Below are 21,849 nucleotides of genomic sequence, written 5' to 3'. Positions count from 1 at the left end.
GTAACCTCCGACCTTCTTCAGTTGTATTTCACAAAACCTGCCTGTCGAACTAAGGAATCTGCACGGAATTCCGAATTGAACCCTTTACTTAATCCAGGAGAGTAACATTGTTCTCGTTTCGTCAGACACAGAGTTAAGGTTAATTTGTTTTTAGGGATAGGATTATGTTTTTTTAGGATTAGAGATGCTGTTTTTTAGGGTTAGGTTATGTTGCTTTTCAGGGTTGGGGTTATGTCGTTTTTTTAGGGTATAATTATGTTGTTTTTTAGGGTTGGAGTTGTTTTTTTAGGGTATAATTATCTTGTTTTCTAGGGTTGGGGTTATGTTGTTTTGTTAGGGTTAGAATTATGTTGTTTATAAGGATAGGGTTATATTGTTTTTTTGGGGGTTAGAGTTATGTTGGTTTTTAGACTTCTTGTTATGTTGTTTCTTTAGGGTTAGAATTATGTTGTTCATTCAACCTATTATAAATTTTCAGAATGAATATTTATTTAAATGTTTTTTTTAACGATAATATGAAAAAATTATAGCAGCAAATGTCAAAGAAATTTTTGCTATATTATTTTTTTGCAACTTGTAAGAATTATTTTTTCAAATGTTAGTAGAAATATCAATTCAAAATGAGGCAAAAAAAAATGAGAATTTGTTTAGAAGATAACACATTTTGTATTTTTTTTTGCAATTTTTGGAAATTTTATAAATTATTATTTTTTGAAAATTTCTGTAGAAATATGTAAAATGAGACAAAAATTTATCAGAATTTATTTGGAAGGTAAGATATTTCTTACAAAAAATGTAGGTTAATGAAATTAATCACCATCACCACCATCGTCGTGGTGGTGGTGGTGATGATGATGATGATGATGATGATGATGATCATCATCATCATCATCATCACCATCATCATCATCATCATCAACAGCAGCAGTGTAACATAGTGTATATTAGCGCGTGGAAAAATATCAGTATCAGCAAAGGATGGCTGACTTGCATTAAGAGATTAGCAGTAAAAGCAGTTGCCGAAAATCACGTATATGCAAATTAGGAAGCGTGCAGAAGAGAATGGAAAAAAAGGAGAAAAAATGCACCACGTGATCGGAGAAACAAACTTGGCGTTGAAGAATGTTGTATTTATAGAGGTTGATTATATTGTTCTTATAACGGCACCATATAAACGTATAACTTGTATGTATTATTTATCCAGAGGATATGATATCGACATATAAACTGAGTCAAGTTCTATCAGAGAGTTATCACACGAGTATATATTACAGTTCATATTTACATAAGGTATCATATTTTTTATAAGAATAATAATATATGCTTCATACCTTTTTTCTCCAATAGTTCTTCTATCTTCACTGCTGAGCTCCATGATGACCCATGAAATCAGCAATATCATAAACAATTGAGACATCTGTTCCTTCTTTTGTGAAACCACAGAAGAACACTTTATATTTTTAAAATATAAATTTATTTCAGTTGTCTCAAATGGTCTTCACAGAGTCTGTATTTCGTCTCTACATGCTTTTTCCTTACAGCCTCGCTTCCTGGTTTGAAATCTGTTCACTTCGGTGATCAAACTCTTACTCTCGACTGACTAAACTTCCCAACTTCCTGGCCTCAATTCCGGTGACGTAACCGATTAAAAGACACGTACCCTTAATGTGACCTCCTCTGTCACGTACGCCTGCTCAAGGTTATTTTGTATATTCAACCGAGCTAATTTATGTAAAAGTCTTCAGCTAAAACCCATTGCAACACTTTATTCTATAAACAATAAATAACTCCCAATATAAACTATTTTAAGAATATAATTGAATAGATAGATAAATTTGAAGATAGACAGATAGATCGATAATATCTTTTAACAAAGGTATTATCTAACAAGAAAATGGACGTGAAAGTCGAGGACAAGAATCGGCCGGCTCTGGTCGGCATGCGATCAGAGGAATTAGAAAAGTATACACTGAGCGAGATCGAATATGGTGAGAGACCTTTAACTGGTATCGACACGGGAGAGAAACGGTTATAAAATATTTTGTTAAAAACAAATTCGAATCAGATTTTTATTAATTTTTTTCCATTTCTATATTTATGAATTACAATCACGTTACAGCAGCAAAATCAGTCAAGTCATTAGCCTTTGAACTTTTGCACACTGATCATGTGGGGTATATGGTTAGAAAAGAAGAAAAAAAAAAGAAACGTACCGGGCGTATCTGCATCGCTCTTTGGGAAAGAAGAAGGAAAGGATGGCCAGCGCATTTGTATACGTGAACGGCATCTTGGGAAGGCAGAGCATGATGGGAGAAGCTATTTTTTTTCCCGTCTCTCCTTTTTTTCTAGATAGGAGGATATAAAAGTATGGAAAAATTCCCTGGGGTAGCAGAGAGAAAAGAGTCGTGAACATCTTCTCTTGAAAAGAATTTTGTATTGCTGACGTTCGGATTGTGCGGTGTGACATTGGTGGCGAGCGGCCAGGTGTGGTCGATTGGAAAAGAAGAGGGCAGAAACGTGCTGTTTTCGAGAGAGTGACTCACTCCTTCCCGACCCCCAGAACCGAATCCTGATTATAACCCTAGAGTTTTGACAGCTTGTTTCACGCCGCATCGAAAAGCCTACCGGAAATCAAACCCAAATCGCCAAAAGCACAGTTTTTTTCTGAGTTTCCACAAAGCTTTCTTTTCAGAGCTGGTGTTATTTATCTTATTTCAATCACGGCAAGATGATGTGACACAAGGGTTGGAAAGTGGAATCTAAAAAGTCGGCGCTCTAGAGTAAGAGCACGCTGACCAAAAAAACATGCCTGGCCTGCGTCGTCGGCATTCTCTGTTAAGACCGCCTCAGACAATTAGCAATAAGCTAACCTCTTTTCAAAGAGAGAAGTAAAAGCCTGAGCAGATGGACCTCCTATAACTGAATAGGATCCAAGCTATACCTCAATTAACAGAAAACAAACCATTTCAATAAGAGCTTAGATTCTGTTGACTTTTTGTGCCGAAGGAATCCCCCCACCCCCACCCAGCTGGAAACGGATTCGTCTTTTACCCAGAAGTATGCTGATCGCAGCCAGGTTGAACGATGTTATACTATTTTGAGATCTAACCTCTTCATCGTCGTCATCGTCGTCGTCGTCGTCGTCATCATCATCATCATCATCATCGTCGTCGTCGTCGTCATCAACATCGTGATCATCATCATTATCACCATCGTCATGATCGTCGCCGACATATCATCGTCGTCGTCGTCATCATCATCATCATCATCATCATCATCATCATCATCATCATCATCGTCGTCGTCGTCATCAACATCGTGATCATCATCATTATCACCATCGTCATGATCGTCGCCGACATATCATCGTCGTCGTCATCATCATAATACTCATCATCATCATCATCATCATGATGAGCAAAAGCAGAACCAGCAAAATCAGCAGCATTAGTCTAGAACAGAGATTCTCAACCATGGGTAAATTTGTCTCTCCGGTTAAAAAAAAATTATATAGTCAGTAGTGAATAATTGAAGTACGTGATAATTGAAAAATAATTATTTCTTTTCAAATTGTGTCATATCTAAGAAACATAACACAAATTTACTTCATAATTTTTTATTCAGAAAATGATTTGATTTTCTTTATTTTTGTATAAAACTATTTTTTATACAAAACTTAAAAATCTTAAACGATAAAAAGTTTCTTCTTGACCTTCTTTGTTTTTTGGTCACTTTATGATGGCGACGAATTGTTTTGTATGGGATTAGGGAGTAAATGAAGAAATATATAAAGCCGAGGGGTCAATAATGGAGGAAAGGTTGAGAATGACTCATTTAAAAGAACCTAGACGGTATTCAACAAATGTATCGTTACTTATTGAATATTAATTTAAAGACGCGGTATTCAGACCTAAAGTCTTCATCATCACCATCATCATCACCACCATCATTAAATACCACCGCCATCATCACTATAAGCATTATCACCATAAGCAACATCAGTCGCATTTACCTAGAAAAATCTAGACGGTATATGACAAGTGTATTCTTTCTTATGGAAATTTGCCTCCATTAGCATTTTCTACTGAATCAACAGAAAGATCGCGAAATTTTTGAATGGATTCAAAATTAAAAAAAAAAAATGTAAATATCGTCAAGTGTTTCCATTACCGTTCGCACATTCCCCTGATAACAGAATAAAAAATACTTTGGTTTTTATTAGCTACTAAAATGAAAAAAACAATATCAACTCAAGACTCGGCAAATACATCACGAAACGACATTTGCAACTGTTTTCACCACCATTCATCCGTAAAAAAGAAAACATATGAGGAGCACGCAATTTTATTTGCGAAGAAGTCACACATTAGTAATTGTCGGTTTGCTTTTGAAATTAAAATTCGACACTAAATAACAGCCAAGAAGAAAGCCACGAAGTGCACGTTATTTTCAATATACAAATCGATTCAGAAGATCTTTCCTATTTTATCTCTAGAGGCTTACACATCTACTTGCAAAAAAAAGTAAGCTGTTTTCATCTTGGCTATCAAATTCTGTTAAAATACGAAATCGTTTTTAAAAGGAAAGAATGGAAACGAAACGAAAAGAAATATATGTAAAATAACGAACATACTAAAAATATATATAAAACCTTTGCTATTTGCCATGCTTGACAAAGTTCAAGAAGACTGTAGTTAATAAAAATGTATTAGTTCTCAGCTTTCGTACTACTTTATACGGTCTACTTTAGTCTTTTTTATATCGTCTTTTTTTGGGTCGGAGTCTCACTGATATACAAATCAATGCATATTACACTACTTTAGTAGAAATGAAAAGTGACGTAATAACGTGCTAATTGAAATTATCAGACACTTTTTTTTTAAACTCCTTTTCCACACCAAACAAAGCGTATTGTCGATTATACTTAAGGGGTTACAGAAAAGACTATAAAACCTCTGCTATTTACTTTGCTTAAAAAAAAAGGAGATAAATAGAAATAAAATGGCATATATTTAAGATGCTCTCACTGCTGATGCAATTCTCTACCTATATAAGAGCCAGATATGTCCATGAATGGAGTACCGTTGCCACATCTGGGCAGGAGCTGCTAGGAAAACGTTATCCTGCCTTAATAGTTCAAAATAGACTTCATTGCTTAGTAGGAGATGCCCTTTTCTCTTCCCTGCAAGCCCTTTCTCACAGAAGAAGTGTTGCGAGCCTGTCTCTGCTTTATCGTTATTTTCATGGCAAGTGCTCGTCTGAGCTCTAATCTATGGTCCCCGCTCGCCAAACTTTCACGATAAACACTCGTCTATCTGAAAACACTATCAATAAATTTCCCCTACTCTTTATCTGTGCCTAAACCTAAACGTAGATTCCATGAACAAAGTTTCTTTCTTAGAACAGCATGCCCGTGGGGCTGTCTTCTGTTTACCTGCTTTCCAGCTGATTACAATATGGCCGTCTTCAAGTCCAATGCAAACAAGTTCTTGATGAGCCGCTCCACTTAAGTTAACAAATTTACTTAATCTCCACTACTGACGATTACTATGATTCTGATATTGTACACACTTTAACCCTTATCCTCGAGTGGCCTCTGGGCGTTGATAAGTAGTGACCCCTATGTAAAAAAACTGCTGTGTTATTTCTTTGCAGCTCAACCTATCGCCACTTGGGGCGGAAAGGGACTACTATTTGGGATCATGTATTCAGAGCGCTATGTGAGAAGTTGAGCAGCGAGATGCTTGTTCACATTACATTTAAACCTCTTGTATAGTCAGAGAACAAAGGAATAAGTAAATAAGTGGAAAATTCCAATGCCTAGCGGTTCGAGGAAAAAAACTATTAGAATAGAAAGCTTTCTAGCATGTAGGAATTTCTACAATGGAGGAGTGGGATTTTGCTGCTTGCCGTGTTATTCGGGAGTATTTACGTCAGGAAGACACAAAGGTTATTAGTCCATCAGAGCCCATTCCATTAAAGTACTTGTAAAGAAGGTTATGGATCCTACAAAGGTTGGAGATTGGGAGTGCGAGGCCTATTAGTGGCTCCCTACATACAGCGCCTGGAATTCCCAAATTTGTCACCAATTAGATACTGAGCAGGCTCAACTTTGCTTCACTTCGGTGATCTAAAAAGAACCCAGGTATCAACATTATTATGTCGTACATATTATTCATACAGTCGTACATGTTACACAATATTATTAGACATAGGAAGATGAAATTTGTTACACACTGATATTGATAACGACTTGCTGCGAATATATATATATATATATATATATATATATATATATATATATGTATATATACACATATATATATACATGTGTATATATACATAATATATATATGTAAAAATTATATATAATATATATATATATATGTGTGTGTATGTGTGCGCGCGCGTGTGTGTGCGCGCCCAAAGAGTCACAATTGTTCAAGTGGAATCTGAAAATTTAATGGTTTAACTAGAGAACATATTCTAAAGTAAAAAAAAAAAAAAAGAAAGATGAAAAATGGCGCTATTTACCCTCCGTAATTTCTTCGCGATTTTCAATCTCATGTCTTCGGTTGTTGGTCGTCGATTGATGCTAAACGCAATCTGTTTCAGCAAAGAGACAATGTCTCTGACGACGGCTGTGCGATAAATTTTTGTGTTGTTTAGTGTGTCTTCAACTGGGCCTTCTTTCAGAGGCAGGTTACTGAGGAGCGTGAAGTTCGTGTTCATAGCAACAAAAGAGCGAACAGTTGGAGCAATATAGCCGTCCTGCAAAGAGTAAAACACGACAAACAATAAACAAAATATACTGTACACACACACACACACACACACACACACACACACACACACACACACACACACACGTATGAGGGAAAATATACTTTGCTTGAAGCAATGCTGGTAAACAAACATGTAAGAATACATAAACGTATGAGAAGGCTGTAAGCAATGTAGAAAATCGGGGTGTTGAAATTACGTGTCGTGTGAACATAGCAGACAAAATAACGAAGGTGTCATTAAAATTGGAATTTTCGTATATATATATATATATATTTATATATATATATATATATATATATATATATATATATATATATATATATACGAACAAATGATTAATAAAACATGTTAAAAGACATCTTGAAAAAGAGTTAAAAACATATTTTTTGCTAATTCCTGCCCTCTGATGAGAAGGAGAGTATTTCTTCGAAACTCCGCGGATTAAGGACTATCCACTTATCTTGTGCTTCTTTTTTTAAAATTAAATATGTTTCTAGCTCTTTTTCAAGATGTCATTTGTTCATATTATAAGCTCTATTTCCTTTTCGGTTTTATTGAGCTTTTACATCAGGCTGAGTTTATTTTACTTGTAAATATTAACTCTTTAATATTTATAATATATTTTAAGTTTACCATTTTGATTACCTTGGTAAACTCATCGTAATTTATATATATAAGGTATATTGAGGTAGTTGCCTGTCTAGCCGCACTGATGAGCTGTGAAACAGCGAAACAGTACTGTATGTGGATGACAATATATATATATATATATATATATATATATATATATATATATAAAGTGGTGGTGGGTGTCTATTTAAATAGACATTCCGACGAGTTATTTACGGGTGTCGATTCCATGGTGGAGTGGGACAACTGCCGACTGTCAACACGAAGGTTCTAGGTTCAGTCCTTGGCTTGGGAGAGATGCTATTTCAGCGGCACTGATGCGTTGTGATACAACGAAACAGGACTGTATGTCTATGACTACAAATATATGTATTTATTTATTTTTCAAATTCATTCCCAAATATAATCAGTAAATACGCACACACTGTTCGATATATGTTTTATATATAATTTATAACCTTAATATCTTTGATAATTTCGAGAATATAATTCTCTTTTTTTTAAAAAAAGAAAATATGTTTAAAATAATGAGTATATTTAACTATTTGCGAGAACAATGCCTATCGTTCTGCATTCCTTTCTTTTAACCCTTGCCTATTGGGTTCGATTCTAATCGTTTCCTAATATCATTTTCAAACGCATCTAGTTTTGCTTTCTTACTGTCTGCCCCTTTTCATAACAATTGCCTTAACCCTAACCCTTACCCTAAGCCCCTTTTCATAACATTCCGTGCAGAATCCCACGTTCGACAGAAAGATTTTCGAGTTTGACAAGATATGAAACTTACATCGATGAAACGTTAAAATAACACTCTACTTTGTTTTATTTCAATAAATATTTGATTAATAATAAATAAGAAATAATGATGTCTAAGTCACGTAGAGGCGAGAACTACGCACACATACACCGGAACATAATAACTTTATTAATATAAAGATTACCTTCAATCGCAGATGCACCGAGTTACCTCGATCGCGGTGTGATACGCGTATTATCGGATCGACTACTGATAATTGCCTTTATTATCTTTCCCATTTATTTCTGGTAAATCTTGTCTTATTTTAAGTGACTTTAAGCATTATCAATGATCATACGCATTAAAAAATAGGTAAGAACACAAAAATAGAAAAGTTTAGTGTTAAATTTTTATAGAAAAAAATGCAAAGACTAAACGTTAGACAATCGATGATTCAAGTGATCGTTAAAGTTGAAATATAAAAGAGTTGCAAGCAATAGAAACGTGGCTTTGCTATCAGAGAAATGTCTTGTTATTTCACACATTTTATGAAAGCATGCACAATGTATGTATGTATGTATGTATGTATGTATTATCTATTTGTCTATGCATCTTTCTATCTATCTATCTATCTATCTATCTATCTATCTATCTATCTATCTATCTGTGTATCTATCTGTATATGCAAATGTGTGTATGTATCTATCTATCTATTTATCTATCTATTCGCTTATGCATAAATGTACCCGATGTATGTATGTATGTATGTATTTATCTGTCTGTATATCTGTCTATGCATAAATGTATTTAACTATAGATCTATCTGTCTATGTATCTCTTTATGCATGTATGTATTCATTTATGTATGTATGTATGTATGCATGCGTGCATGTATGTATGCATGTATGTATGTATGTATGTATGCATGTATGTATGTATGTATGCATGCATGTATGTATGTATGCATGTATGTATGTATGCATGTATGTATGTATGCATGTATATATGTATGCATGTATGTATGCATGTATGTATGTATGTTTGGGGGTGGAGAGGGCTCCCGTAAGCCGTGGTGAAGGCAACCTTCCTAGGAGAAGCAAATCTCTGATTTAAAAAACCATAAAGCGGGAGACCAGTACCCGCCTTAAGCTGGTCTGCAGTTTAATTTGTTGCTGGCTATCTTGCTTTTGCTTGTTGCTGGATCTCAACATTTTGAACCGAGAGAGAGACTTAGCTGTCGTACAAAGCTAAGACTCTGTAACGTCATATTTGTATAGATACTCCCTCAGACATTTGGGCTCATGGATTTTAAATGTCTGAGGGAGTGGCACTCGTCTGACAAGACGTTGCAATCATCATCATCATATATGTCTGCATGTATGCATGTATGTATGTATGCATGTATATATGTATGTATGCATGTGTGTATGTATGTATGCATGTATGTATGCATTTATGTATGCATGTATGTATGTATGCATGTATGTATGCATGTATGTATGCATTTATGTATGCATGTATGTATGTATGTATGCATGTATGTATGTATGTATGTATCTATCTATCTATCTATCTATAAACCTCACTATTTATATTCAATCTATCCATCCAATCATCTATCTATATATGTATGTACGTATCTCTCTCTCTCCCCACTCTCTCTCTCTCTCTCTCTCTCTATATATATATATATATATATATATATATATATCTGTATATATATATAATCATAATGAGTTGTGATACAACGAAACAGGTCTGTATGTCGATGACTAAAATATATTTTATAAAGCTCCCCTCTTTGGTAGAGCACTCTCGTAAATTATCTTACTCGCTACTTAATTTAGCTGAAATAATGCGAAGCTCGCGATTTGTTTACAAACAAACGTTTGAGCCCTCTACGAGTAGCGGACGGATGTTTATTTAAATAATCGTTCGGACAGGTTAATTTCGGCCACCGATTCCGTAGTCAAGGGGTAGGACTGCCGACTGTCATCACGACGGTTCTAGGTTCGATCCTCGGCTTGGGAGAGGTGTTAGTCTAGCGGCACTGATGAGTTGTGATACAACGAAACAGGTCTGTATGTCGATGACTAAAATATATTTTATATATATAATCATATATCATCAATCTATATATCTCTATAGACCTAATTACTTACCTGCCTACCTATCTACCCACGTAGATAGGTAGACATCTATCTATCTATTTTTTTTACATGGAAGTCACCACTTATCAAGGCCCGGAGGCCACTCCGGGAAAGGATAATTGCGTGTACAGTAATTAATGGGACAATATCGTAGTAATCGTTAGTAATGAAGATCTGATAAAGTGTCTTAATTATGGGGGGGGGGCGGTTCATCAGGAACTTGTTTAGGTTGGACTTGAAGACATCCAAGTTGTAGTCAGGTGGGAAACAGGCAAACAGAAGAGAGTTTCACAGGCGTGCACTTCTAAGAAAGAAGCTTTGTTCATGGAATCTACGTTTTGATTTAAGCACTAGTAAAGAGCGGAGAAAATTACTGACAGTGGTTTCAGATAGACGGGTGTTTTTCGTGAAGATTGGCGAGGGGGCAGAGATTGGAGCTCAGACGAGTAGTTCCCATGGAAATAACAATAAAACAACGACAGGCTTACAACGTCCCTTCTGTCTATTTTGCACTCTGTCGATGCAGGATAGGCTGTTTAAACATCCTATCCTGCCTTGACAGAGTACAAAATAGACTTCGTAGCCTAGTGGGTGATTCCCTTTTCTCTTCCCTGCAACCTCTCTCCCACAGGTCCTGCCTAGATGTTGCAGTAGTACTCCATCCTTGGACGTACTTGGCTTTTATATAGATAGAGAATTGCATCAGCAGTGAATATCTACTGGAGTGGTAGAAGTATCCCACCATTTTTCCAGCGACCTTAGCAACAGATTTGATGTACGTGTTCCATTTCAGATCAGGAGTAAAGGTCAATCCCAGAAGCTTGTCAAAACACGGAGGCTCCCCAAGATGAGAGCCATCCATTTCAATTGATGTCAGATGGGGATCAGAGCGTTGATGATGTAAAGATAGAAACTTGGTTTTAGATGCATTAAAAGTAACCAACCACCTCTTTCCGCATTGTACCGTGTGCTTAACATCAGAGGAGAGAGAATCAGAGATAACTTTGTCATTCAAGGCCTTTGATGTGTTTCCATAGATGGTCGTGTCATCAGCATAGATGTCAACGAATGATTTAAGTATGTGTTTTGGGAGATAATTGATGTAGATCAGGAAGCGATTTGGGCCCAGGATAGACCCCTGAGGGACACCAGCATTAATACTGTGGGCTTCTGATTTCTGCCCATCAACCACTACTCTTATGAGCCGATCAGAGAGAAATGATTTAATAATTGACAAAACATTTCCACTTATACCGTAGCTGGAAATCTTGTGAAGTAGGCCTTTATGCCATACCTTATCGAAGGCCTTTGATATGTCAAGAGCAATTGCCCTAGAAAGGAAGCCTTTGTCGAGATATTCACTAGTCCTATGAGATATAACCGTTAGCACATCTGCTGTGGATCTAGCAGAACGGAAACCATATTGCATGTCACTAAGAAGGTTATATCTGCTGAGGTGGTTGACTACTTCTTTATTTAATATGGATTCCAGCAACTTACTCATGACACGCAGGAGACTTATTGGTCTGTACTGAGAGGGAGATGACCTGTCACCTGAATTCTTAAATACAGGGCATACTGATGAGGTTTTCCAAGGTGATGGGAAGCAATTCTCCTTAAGACAACGCTTAAAGAGTTTTGTAAGTATTGGGGCAAGTTCTGGTTGAAGCTTTTTCAACACTATTATTGGAATGCCGTCAAGGTCAGTTGCTTTACTGGAATCAAGGTTTTATCTATCTATCTATCTATCTATCTATCTATATATCTATCTATCTATCTATCTATCTATCTAATGGTATATCTTCAATCTATCCATCTATAATTCTGGTTAGACGTTAAAGGTGACTTAAGTCCAGGGTCCGACTCTGGCAACCGATGAGACAGTTACAATTACCCATACTGGTGATTCTTGATTAATATGAAACATATATGAATGTGAATATAAAAAATGTTTATCATAAACTCCCTACACTGAAGTCAACATCCAATTTCAAAGGATCTATTATATACTGTTCATGACACACACACACACACACACACACACACACACACACACACACACACACACACACACACACACACACACATATATATATAACTGCTTAATTTACTCACATAAAATTAATATACGAAAGTATAGATTCATGCGTAAACTTTAAGTATTTACTTCAAAAGTGCTCAATACGTAGGTAGAGCTAGTTAGTAAGTTATAAAATGTATATGGCGATTAAGGTACACTGAATGTTCGGCGTTTCATCCATTCTAGGATTCTTCAGGCTTATGCGCGAATCCTGTGGTTGTTTGTCGTTTTTATATGCACATCTTCTATTGAAATTTTAGTTAGCCAATCAGCTTTATAGTATCCACTACGCCCTTCCTATCCCCCAATGAACATGCACGTATCGGACAAAGGCCTATTTGACCTCTGATTGACCTGTACCTTTGTGTGTGCTCTATTAAGCCTGGATATTTAGCTTATTGATCTGTTTTAAATCTAGGTTAGTGTTTTTTTTATTAATGTTAGTTTATATATAAATATATATATATGTGTACACACATATATGTACACATATATATACATATATATATACATACATATATGTGCGATCGTTTATGTATATTCATGTTTATTTAATTTATTTGTTTATTTTCTATTGTTTTTGTTAGTTTTAAAACTATTTTGTATCGCTATCCAATAGTAGATTGTATCTTGTGAACACAGTTGTTTGCTATTTCTCTTCTACAGTTTAATAGATGTTGGAGTTCTTTAAAGTACAGGATAGCAAATTTTTCATGAAGGCATAATCTACATGGGTCGTCTAGGTCCCTACATGTGGTAGCTTGTCTTATTATTTTCCATTTGACTACCGGTGAATGTCCGCTTTCCTTGAGTTCCCAGTATTTATTCGCTAGTGTTGTTTTCATACGGTGTTTTTTTATTGTTGAATGTACTTTTGTGGTCATAGTATCGAGTTTTGAAATCTAAGGAAGTCATACCTACGTAATATTTCTTGTTATTCGGGGTTTCTTTCGCAAATATTGTGGCCTGGTAAACTACGCTTTTGGTTAGACATTTATTTTGAAGTGGGCAAAGTGTGCGGTGTCTACTAGAAAGCTGATTGGCTAACTAAAATTTCAATAGAAGATGCGTATATAAAAACGACAAACAACCACAGAATTCGCGCATAAGCCTGAAGAATCCTAGAGTGGATGAAACGCGGAATATTCAGTGTAGCTTAATCGCCATATACATTTTATGACTTACTATATATATATATATATATATATATATATATATATATATATATATATATATATCTTTTACTAATCGCATATATATACTTTAAACAAAAGGCAAAAACCGATATAATGTATATGAACACCTTGCTTGAAGCGAAAATATTTTTTAAGTAAGGCCTGAAACTAGTTAATCTCTCTCTTCACACACACACACACACACCAACACACACACACACACACACACACACACACACACACACACACACACACACACACATATATATATAATCTAACGACTGGTGTTAATCGTGACACATTGCACTAATGATTCCCGAAAGATGAAACACTAGTATCTGTAGGTATTTAATTATTATAGTAAATAATTATGTCAGCCTCTTTAAGAAACTCGTCTCTTATCGTTGATCACTTCCAGTTGAAATAAAGTCGGTCGATTTAGTTCTTTCGTGCAGATCATCATATAATGATTAGATCACTCTGAAAGGCATTAAAAATCATTTAAAAAATAAATGTTTAAATTTCAACAACATTTCTCGCGGTTAATGGTAGCCGAACAGAGTAGGTCCTTGCTAATGAAACCAGAAATTGCTTCTATCGCCGGGTTCGAATCTATTGACTGGAGTTAATTGTGACATCCTGCACTGACGATTCCCAAAAGGATGAAGCACTAGTGTCTGTAGGTATTCAATAATTATTATAGTAAATAATTATATATATATATATATATATATATATATATATATATATATATATATATATATATTTCCGACCATAAGGTTAAACCAATAATTAATGTGTCCAGTGTCCACACAGATCAATTCTTTATAGTAGTGGAGGCCTGTAGCGAACTATTCAGACTATTAGGACAACTGCTAATCTCAGTCCGTGCAATTTGGATGTTAAGGGCAGAACAGACTGTAAACCTCAGGTTTTATGTCAGAGTTTTTCTTATCCTAGATACATGTCTTAACGAAAACTAATGTTGCATTTTTCCCGATGCTCTTCAAACGCGTCCCCAGATACAAACCTGCGTATATTTTATAATATTCTCATTTCATCCTTCTTTTAGTCTTCGTTAATCTATGCCTATTTATTTCTATCTAATCCAAGCGCAGCTATTTTTTTTTATCTTAACTCTCTTCTTTTAATTCCCGTAGTTCTAACATCTTCGTCCCCAGTTGCTTATTAATTCTATTTTTGTACACAGCATTCCCTCGCCAATGCGGTAAACCCTTTATAAGCATCGTCGACCAATAGCCCATCTTTCTGCGTCTTACTGCATCCCAAGTTCAATGCAGTTGGTAATTGCTTTAAAGTCTCTTCAACAGTGAACACATTATTCCGCATCACAATGACCCACATTACGATGCGCGACGATGCGCCAATTACCCACTCCCCTCCCCTGCCGGCACGACCTATTATGGTGATTAGTTGGCCGCCATTTATAGCGCTCCGCATTTGCAAGAGAAAGAGATAAGCAACAAGGATCGCTATGAATTCATTGACCCCAAACAATTGACGGTCATAGAAATTGAGCCGGAGAGATGCAATTTTAGGGTTTCTTCATCGCAACCTGGGGCAGAGATAGAGAGATGAAAACGAAGAGAGGAAGAAACCACGGGATTAAAAGATGAGGAAGAGAGCAATGGTGGTGAGGGTCGATTAAGAAAGCTGGATAGAAGAAAAACGCAAGAATGAAAAAAGATGAAGAAGCAGAGTGAAAAAATGGGGGGGGTAGTGAATGAAGATAAAATCTAAAAGAAATAGGAAGTAGAGAAAATAGAATGAAAAATAAAATATAAAAAAAAACGAGGCCGAAGAAAACGAAGAAGCAGAAGAAAAGAAAAACAAATGAGTTGATTGTTTTCTTTTACGGCATATCAACCCTTTCTGGTTAATTAATATCGAATCGAATAATTTTGAAAGAAAAATAAGTATGTTTTAATTTTTTTTATGCATTCAATTATTTATATATGATATTTGGTTTGATTGTTTTCTTTTACGGCATATCAACCCTTTTTGATCAATTAATATCGAATCGAATAATTTTAAAATAATAATAAAAAAATGCTTTAATTTTTTATACCTTCAACTTTTATTTACATGTTTATGTTTTAATTCTTCATATTCATCGTGTTTGATTTAGTTGTTTGACAGCATATTAATATATATATATATATATATATATATATATATATATATATATATTAGTAAAACTGGTAATTAGTAAAATCCTGAAGAGAGTGCTCAATATACTATTGCAGAGCAAATATGTGTTTTATTTTTTATTACAGTTTTATCTTTTTTGTTACATATGTTTCGGATGCTGGACCATATTTACGATCCAACAGCCTCGTCAGACCTGACAGAAATTGTTGTTAGTATTTGGAAGAAGTGTTTTATAAGAAATACGAGCAAAAAGGGGGTTGGAGATAATAAGGGAGAGGAAGACGGGTATCGACAATGCTTCAGTTTTTAAGGTTAAAATATATTAGATTGTAGTGTGTGTGTGGGGGGTAGCAGATTCATGTAGGCGTGGGTGGAGATATATGGATATAGGGAGGGTGAGGGTGAGAGAGGATGGTAAAGAAAAAAGAAAGGGGGCATAAGGAGAGGAGGGGGAGAAGTTTCAATTTTTAGGTTTTAAATTTTAACTGCTTTTTGTTTGTCCAGCCAGGTATATAAAGTAGATGAGAGAAAGAAAGTGAGAGAGAGAGAAAGAGAGAGAGAGAGAGAGAGAGGCAGAGAGAGAGAAAGGGTTTGTGTAGGTGTCATGTGTTTGACAAGTAAAAGCTTCCATTTAAAATTTTCGTTATCGCTATAAGTCGACTTGTTCATTTCAGTTGACAATGAGTTGTTTTTAGGTAGTTAAGGATTAATACATACGCTAACGCACGCGGATATACGCATACATACGTATACATACATATGTACATTTCTACACATCCATATACAGACACATACGCATATACATATATAAACAATGTATATGCAGGCATACATGAATCTATATGCAGACATACACACGCATACACTCTCTTTCTCTCTCTCCCTCTCTCTCTGTCATTTACTTCATATACCTGGCTGAACAAGCAAAAAGCAGTCAAAATTTAAAACCTAAAAATTGAAAATCCACCCCTCCTCCCCTTACCCCTTTTCTTTTTCTTTACCATCCTCTCCCCCACTCCCACTCCCTATATCCATGTATCTACACCCACGCCTATATGAATCTGCTACGCCCCCCACACACTACAATCTAATGTATTTTAACCTTAAAAACTGAAATATTGTCGATACCGTCTCCCTTCCCCTTATTATTTCCTACCCCCTTTTTTCTCGTATTTCTTCTAAAACACTTCTTCCAAATACTAACAACCATTTCTGTAAAGTCTGACGAAACTGTTGGATCGTAAACATGGTCATGAAATGAAACCAAACAGATAAAACGGTAATAAAAAAAATAAAATACACACACACACACACACACACACATATATATATATATTTGTTTGTTATTACTTTTACACTGTCTACGGTGCATTATTTACTCATATGCTTAAAACGCAGTGTAAAGGATGTCACCTACTTAAGTATAAAGCTTATATTTTAACGTTTATATATATATATATATATATATATATATATATATATATATATATATATATATATATATATATATATAAACCTTTAAATGTACCCTACTGGAGAGTATAAATATATTTGCGCATTTGTAGAAGAGCACTTTAAAATGTCCTAATTTGTAGAAGAACATTTTAAGTCGACTTACGCCTGCCAAGTTTAATTTTTTTCTGTTTTTAATCATAAGCAGGTATTTTTACCGATTAAAGATCAAATTGATTGTGTTCCACAGCTCCGAAGTCCCTATATATCAAATTTCGAATCTGTACCCCCCACAAAAAACAAAACAAAAAAAAACAAAAGAAAAACGAAGCAGTAGAGAACGTTCTCTCGACAGACAATGTCACATATATATATATATATATATATATATATATATATATAGAGAGAGAGAGAGAGAGAGAGAGAGGGAGAGAGAGAGAGAGAAAAGTCAATGATGGAGAAATAGAGAGAGCAAAAGTGTTTATATATAGTTGTATGAATGTAAGCATGTGTGTGGAGGTGGGTGGGTTGTATGTACACGCACAATTCTGTGGATATCAATGTCCGGTCATGACTTGGCGTCTGTTTTTTTTTATGAAGGTTTTGCAAAACTATCGTGACATACGGATAAGAAAGAATTCGCGGAGAGCCATTTATCAATGTATTGTCGACTTGGTGGGGGTTGTTTGTGCTGCCACGAAAAAGTGACGAATACAGCATTACAAGTTGCAGGAGTATAAAAAGTGTCGTGCCAGAACTTTAGAACCAAATCAAAAGAAAGATTCGCGTATTCATATATCCATTCTTTACCGCGTCTTGTATCAATGGACAGGTTAGGTTTAGAGTTAGGGTTATGTTTTCTACAATAGACAATGCATAACTTTCTTGAAGTTTGCCGGCACGATGATGAGTCTCGACCGAAGAAATTGTAGCGCAATACGTAACCGCACTTCTAATACGGCGTTGCTTCTGTCCAGTACTGTACTGAAGCGAGACTTACCATTGGAGAATTGAACTGGCTTCCTCCAAAGTAGGAAGTTTCATAGGAATATGGAATTCACAAGGGGTCCCCAGTCGCATGTGTATCCCCGTAAAAGGTGATGATGACGTTAACTTTTTGCAGCTCTTGCGGTGAGCTGTCGACGTTCTAGTACATACAGCGCATGTTATTTCTAAATTGGCCACCCATTTAGTACTGGCCAGGCAAACGTTGCTTAACTTAACGTTGATCAACCGGGAACCAGTGTGTCAACGTGATTATTCATTATCTTCTATCGAGTGACAATGATGAAGGGACACATTTCTTTAATGAAAATTTTCGTTTATGGTTGATAAGAACCTACTGTGTTTCAAATGTATGCTTCATTTTTTATTTTATATGCAGGTACTATTTTATGCAAAGAAAAAAATGAATAACGAATACATATATTATATATTCGTTGCGAGCAGTCGTTCAAATGTGCTTTTCCGTCTATATAATTACCAAATCTACGTTTGTCACTGTTGTGCAATATAAACACAACACAGCTGATCTATAAGATAATATTTTGCCTTATTTCACACCGACAACAATTTTGGCCTGTGATTGACTGCTCCGCTTTCTGTTGCGTCGATTTATATAAACATTATTTGCCCCCCTGGAATGTTTAATATTTCCCATTGTATATTGTTTCAAACTCTTTGACTGATATCCTCTCACATATTTCTGATCAACTTATGCATTCTAATAGACAATGGTCGAAAGTCCCGCATTTCTCAAATGGATCAATCTGCGTGTGTGTAACACACCGAATGCCTCTCTTTTCGAGGTCGTCTCCCAAATATTCAACACATATCTAAAATAACGGGATTGTTAATCGTGTCTCTTATCAGTGGTGTCTCTATCAACACGCCACTTTATTCTCTGTACGTCGTCAGTACTGTCATTGGATTCTGACAGCCTCCGAATCCCATCAATCTCAGATGGTTTGAATAATTCACATACTTTCGCTTTATCATTCTTCTTCTTAAATAAGCTGTCTTTTTTAACAGGGGTCAAATTTTGAATTCTCCAAAATTATCAGATATTCATAATGCCTCTTTTCCCGATAAATACCCAGCAGGTTGAGCTAATAAGTTTCAGAACTTGAAATCGGCAGTGAAAACCGTGCATCATTGAAGACCAGTTTTGACGCATCTGAAAAACTATATTTTGCAATTAGCATCTCCATGACAAGAATGTACGTGTTACGGACTGCAGAAATTATTAGCTAACACTTATTGGTGAATTGGAAAACAGAAAACGTTTCAGACAAAGTGTTATAAAGATGTTAAGAGATTTAACCTACTGAGTGCCAGAATCTAGAATCAGAAAGGAAATGGCAAGAAATAATGTCAGACATTACCAACAGAGAGAATGGCAAGCGAAAGCCCATCCGTTTATGTAGATGTCTATAGAATAAGAGACAACGAAATGGAGTTTCATTCTGTATAAATAAACAACTTTATTTGTTATCTTTGTTAGTAGCGTTGGTAGACGGGTTTGTAGGTTGAAGTGTCCTTGTGTGAAGATAGAATTAATATCATCTCGGCGGGTTGAAGAAGAGAACAGTTCAGTTCTGTTTACACGTGTTTATAGGTAGTAGCTGTCGGTAAGAATGAAGCCGGTTAAAAGAGAAAGAAACGACAAAGACTTCAGTGTGTTTACGTATGTAGGAGCACGCGTCCGATAGTAAAGACAGGGTAAAGGATTAGTGTCTATGGTAAGAAAGAGTAGGCGTACGTGTGTGTTAATATATCTTCTTTAGCATGGCAAAGAATGTTCGTTTGGGGTACCGCACGTGGGAACAAATGAGAGTTTGAAAGGTCGCCATGTTAGCTTGTAGTACTCACGTTCTGCATTGGTCTGATGCCTCAGGCGATGTGTGCTTCTTGGCAAAGAAGCGAGAAAGAGATTGAGAGTTTCAGATTTCGCCTTTTATATACCCTGTCACATGATAGAGAGCTGGCTTGTGATTGGACAAACCAGGAAAAAAATGGATTTCAAATCTCGAATCGTGAGAATTAGTTCCTGTATGTGGTTGTAGCGAGTGTCGGCTGCTACATGCCCTTTTAACGTTTCGGCCACAGGTTTACATTGAAAGTGGGGTACATCTTGTTTTGTTTTGTGCTGAAACAAATTATTTGTGACACCATTCTGGTTACTCGTCAATAAATGTTGACGATATGCAAACACAATTAAATTATTTTCAAAATAAGTATGGGAGCTTCAGTTGAGAAAGCATGCATTTTAAAATGTCTAACAAGACATTAAGAATTAAGCTATTGCCACACTATCTGTTAAAAGAGCATTCATTAATATTTTACATTTTTTTATTTACAAACATGATAACTACTTATTAAGACGAAGAGCCGTTAAAATTCTTCTTTGCTCTATTACTTCCCCTTTCTGCAATGCTGTTGTTATACGTTAACATCGACCCACACGTTGCATGCAGAGGAAGCCGTTAAGAAATAAAAAAGGAAAGAAATTCGATTTTTTAGTTGAAATGACACGCATTTGTAATAGAGCGCATATGGGCACGTGTGAGAGAACCAGCAGAAGCTGAAGTATGGCTGGCTAGCAGCATCAGCCGTTAAAACACGTATGCAAATTAGCAAGTGTGAGCGAACTTGTGTCACAATAAAAATAGCGAGAGAAAATACACCACGTGGTCGGAAGATAGAAGCAATTTGCATGTCGAGGAAGATAGACGTGTCGAATCCAATAATTTTGAAAAAAACAAAAACAAAACACAAACTTATGCTTCAAATATTTGTCTTCAATTATATACTTATAGTGTTTCGTTTGGTGGTTTTGTTTTACGGCATGGCAACCTTTTTCTGGTTATTTAATACACAATAAACTCATTTGTTTATTCTGGTGTTTGCTTTTGTTGTTTTACAGCATATAAATACATTATTCTTTTGCGACGGCTAGAAAGTGAGGTGGTGGCGACAGAGACTTTTAAAAAGAACACACGTGTGTACGAAAAGCTTATGAAATATAATGAAATACGTTGTTTTGGAGACACAATGAATAAGTGCATTTCATTTGCACTAAAAATACCCAGTTAGATTTTTATTTCTTTCCTGTTTTATTTGTTTGTTCCTTTAGCGGTGGTACCAGACAACGTGTGGGTCCAACAGGTTTAAAATGTTACGACACAGTTAAAAAGTTAAAAAGGAACGGTCATGTTACACATTTATTCATGGTACACTATAAACTAACGTATTGCATATTGTTTTAAAAGACTTCTTTGTTAATCTCGTCTGTTATATAGTCAACAAAACCCTGCCGTCTCGACCCAGGCTTAAAAGTCTTTCACGCCACTGCGGGGCCACATTTTTATCTCACGCCAGCATGCGCTTTTTCTTCCTCGCCACGTGGTGCATTTTTCACTTTTTTCTCCCATGTTTCTTTTCCTTCATTTCTTCCTCTGTGACGTCAGCTCATGTACAGACAAGATCATTTGCATATGTATCATGCGGTTGCTGCTGCTAACACGTATCAGCGGCTCTGTTACATTTCTTCCTCTCCTTTTCACCATCTATTTAGCGATCTATATATCGATCTATTTCAATTCAAAAGTGTTTTTGTCCGATTTAAAGTTTAATCTTTAAAATACAAAACTAACAAGAACGATATTT

The 21,849-nt window shown here is 35.6% G+C and overlaps 1 protein-coding gene across 1 annotated transcript in view; it reads right to left on the bottom strand.

The window, feature by feature from the left end:
- The window catches only part of LOC145259284 (glutamate receptor 2-like), a 426,938-nt gene that overhangs the window by 37,610 nt on the left and 367,479 nt on the right, over positions 1–21,849 (bottom strand). Inside the window, exon 6 of the mRNA XM_080117152.1 lies at positions 6,535–6,771. Coding sequence (XP_079973278.1) covers positions 6,535–6,771 — 237 coding nt within the window. The remainder of the gene's footprint in view (positions 1–6,534; positions 6,772–21,849) is intronic.

This window comes from Euprymna scolopes, chromosome 34 (assembly GCF_053919585.1).
Source record: "Euprymna scolopes isolate OS-2025 chromosome 34, ASM5391958v1, whole genome shotgun sequence".
In the NCBI taxonomy this organism is placed as follows: domain Eukaryota; kingdom Metazoa; phylum Mollusca; class Cephalopoda; order Sepiida; family Sepiolidae; genus Euprymna; species Euprymna scolopes.
This window is presented reverse-complemented; position numbering and strand designations above follow the sequence as displayed.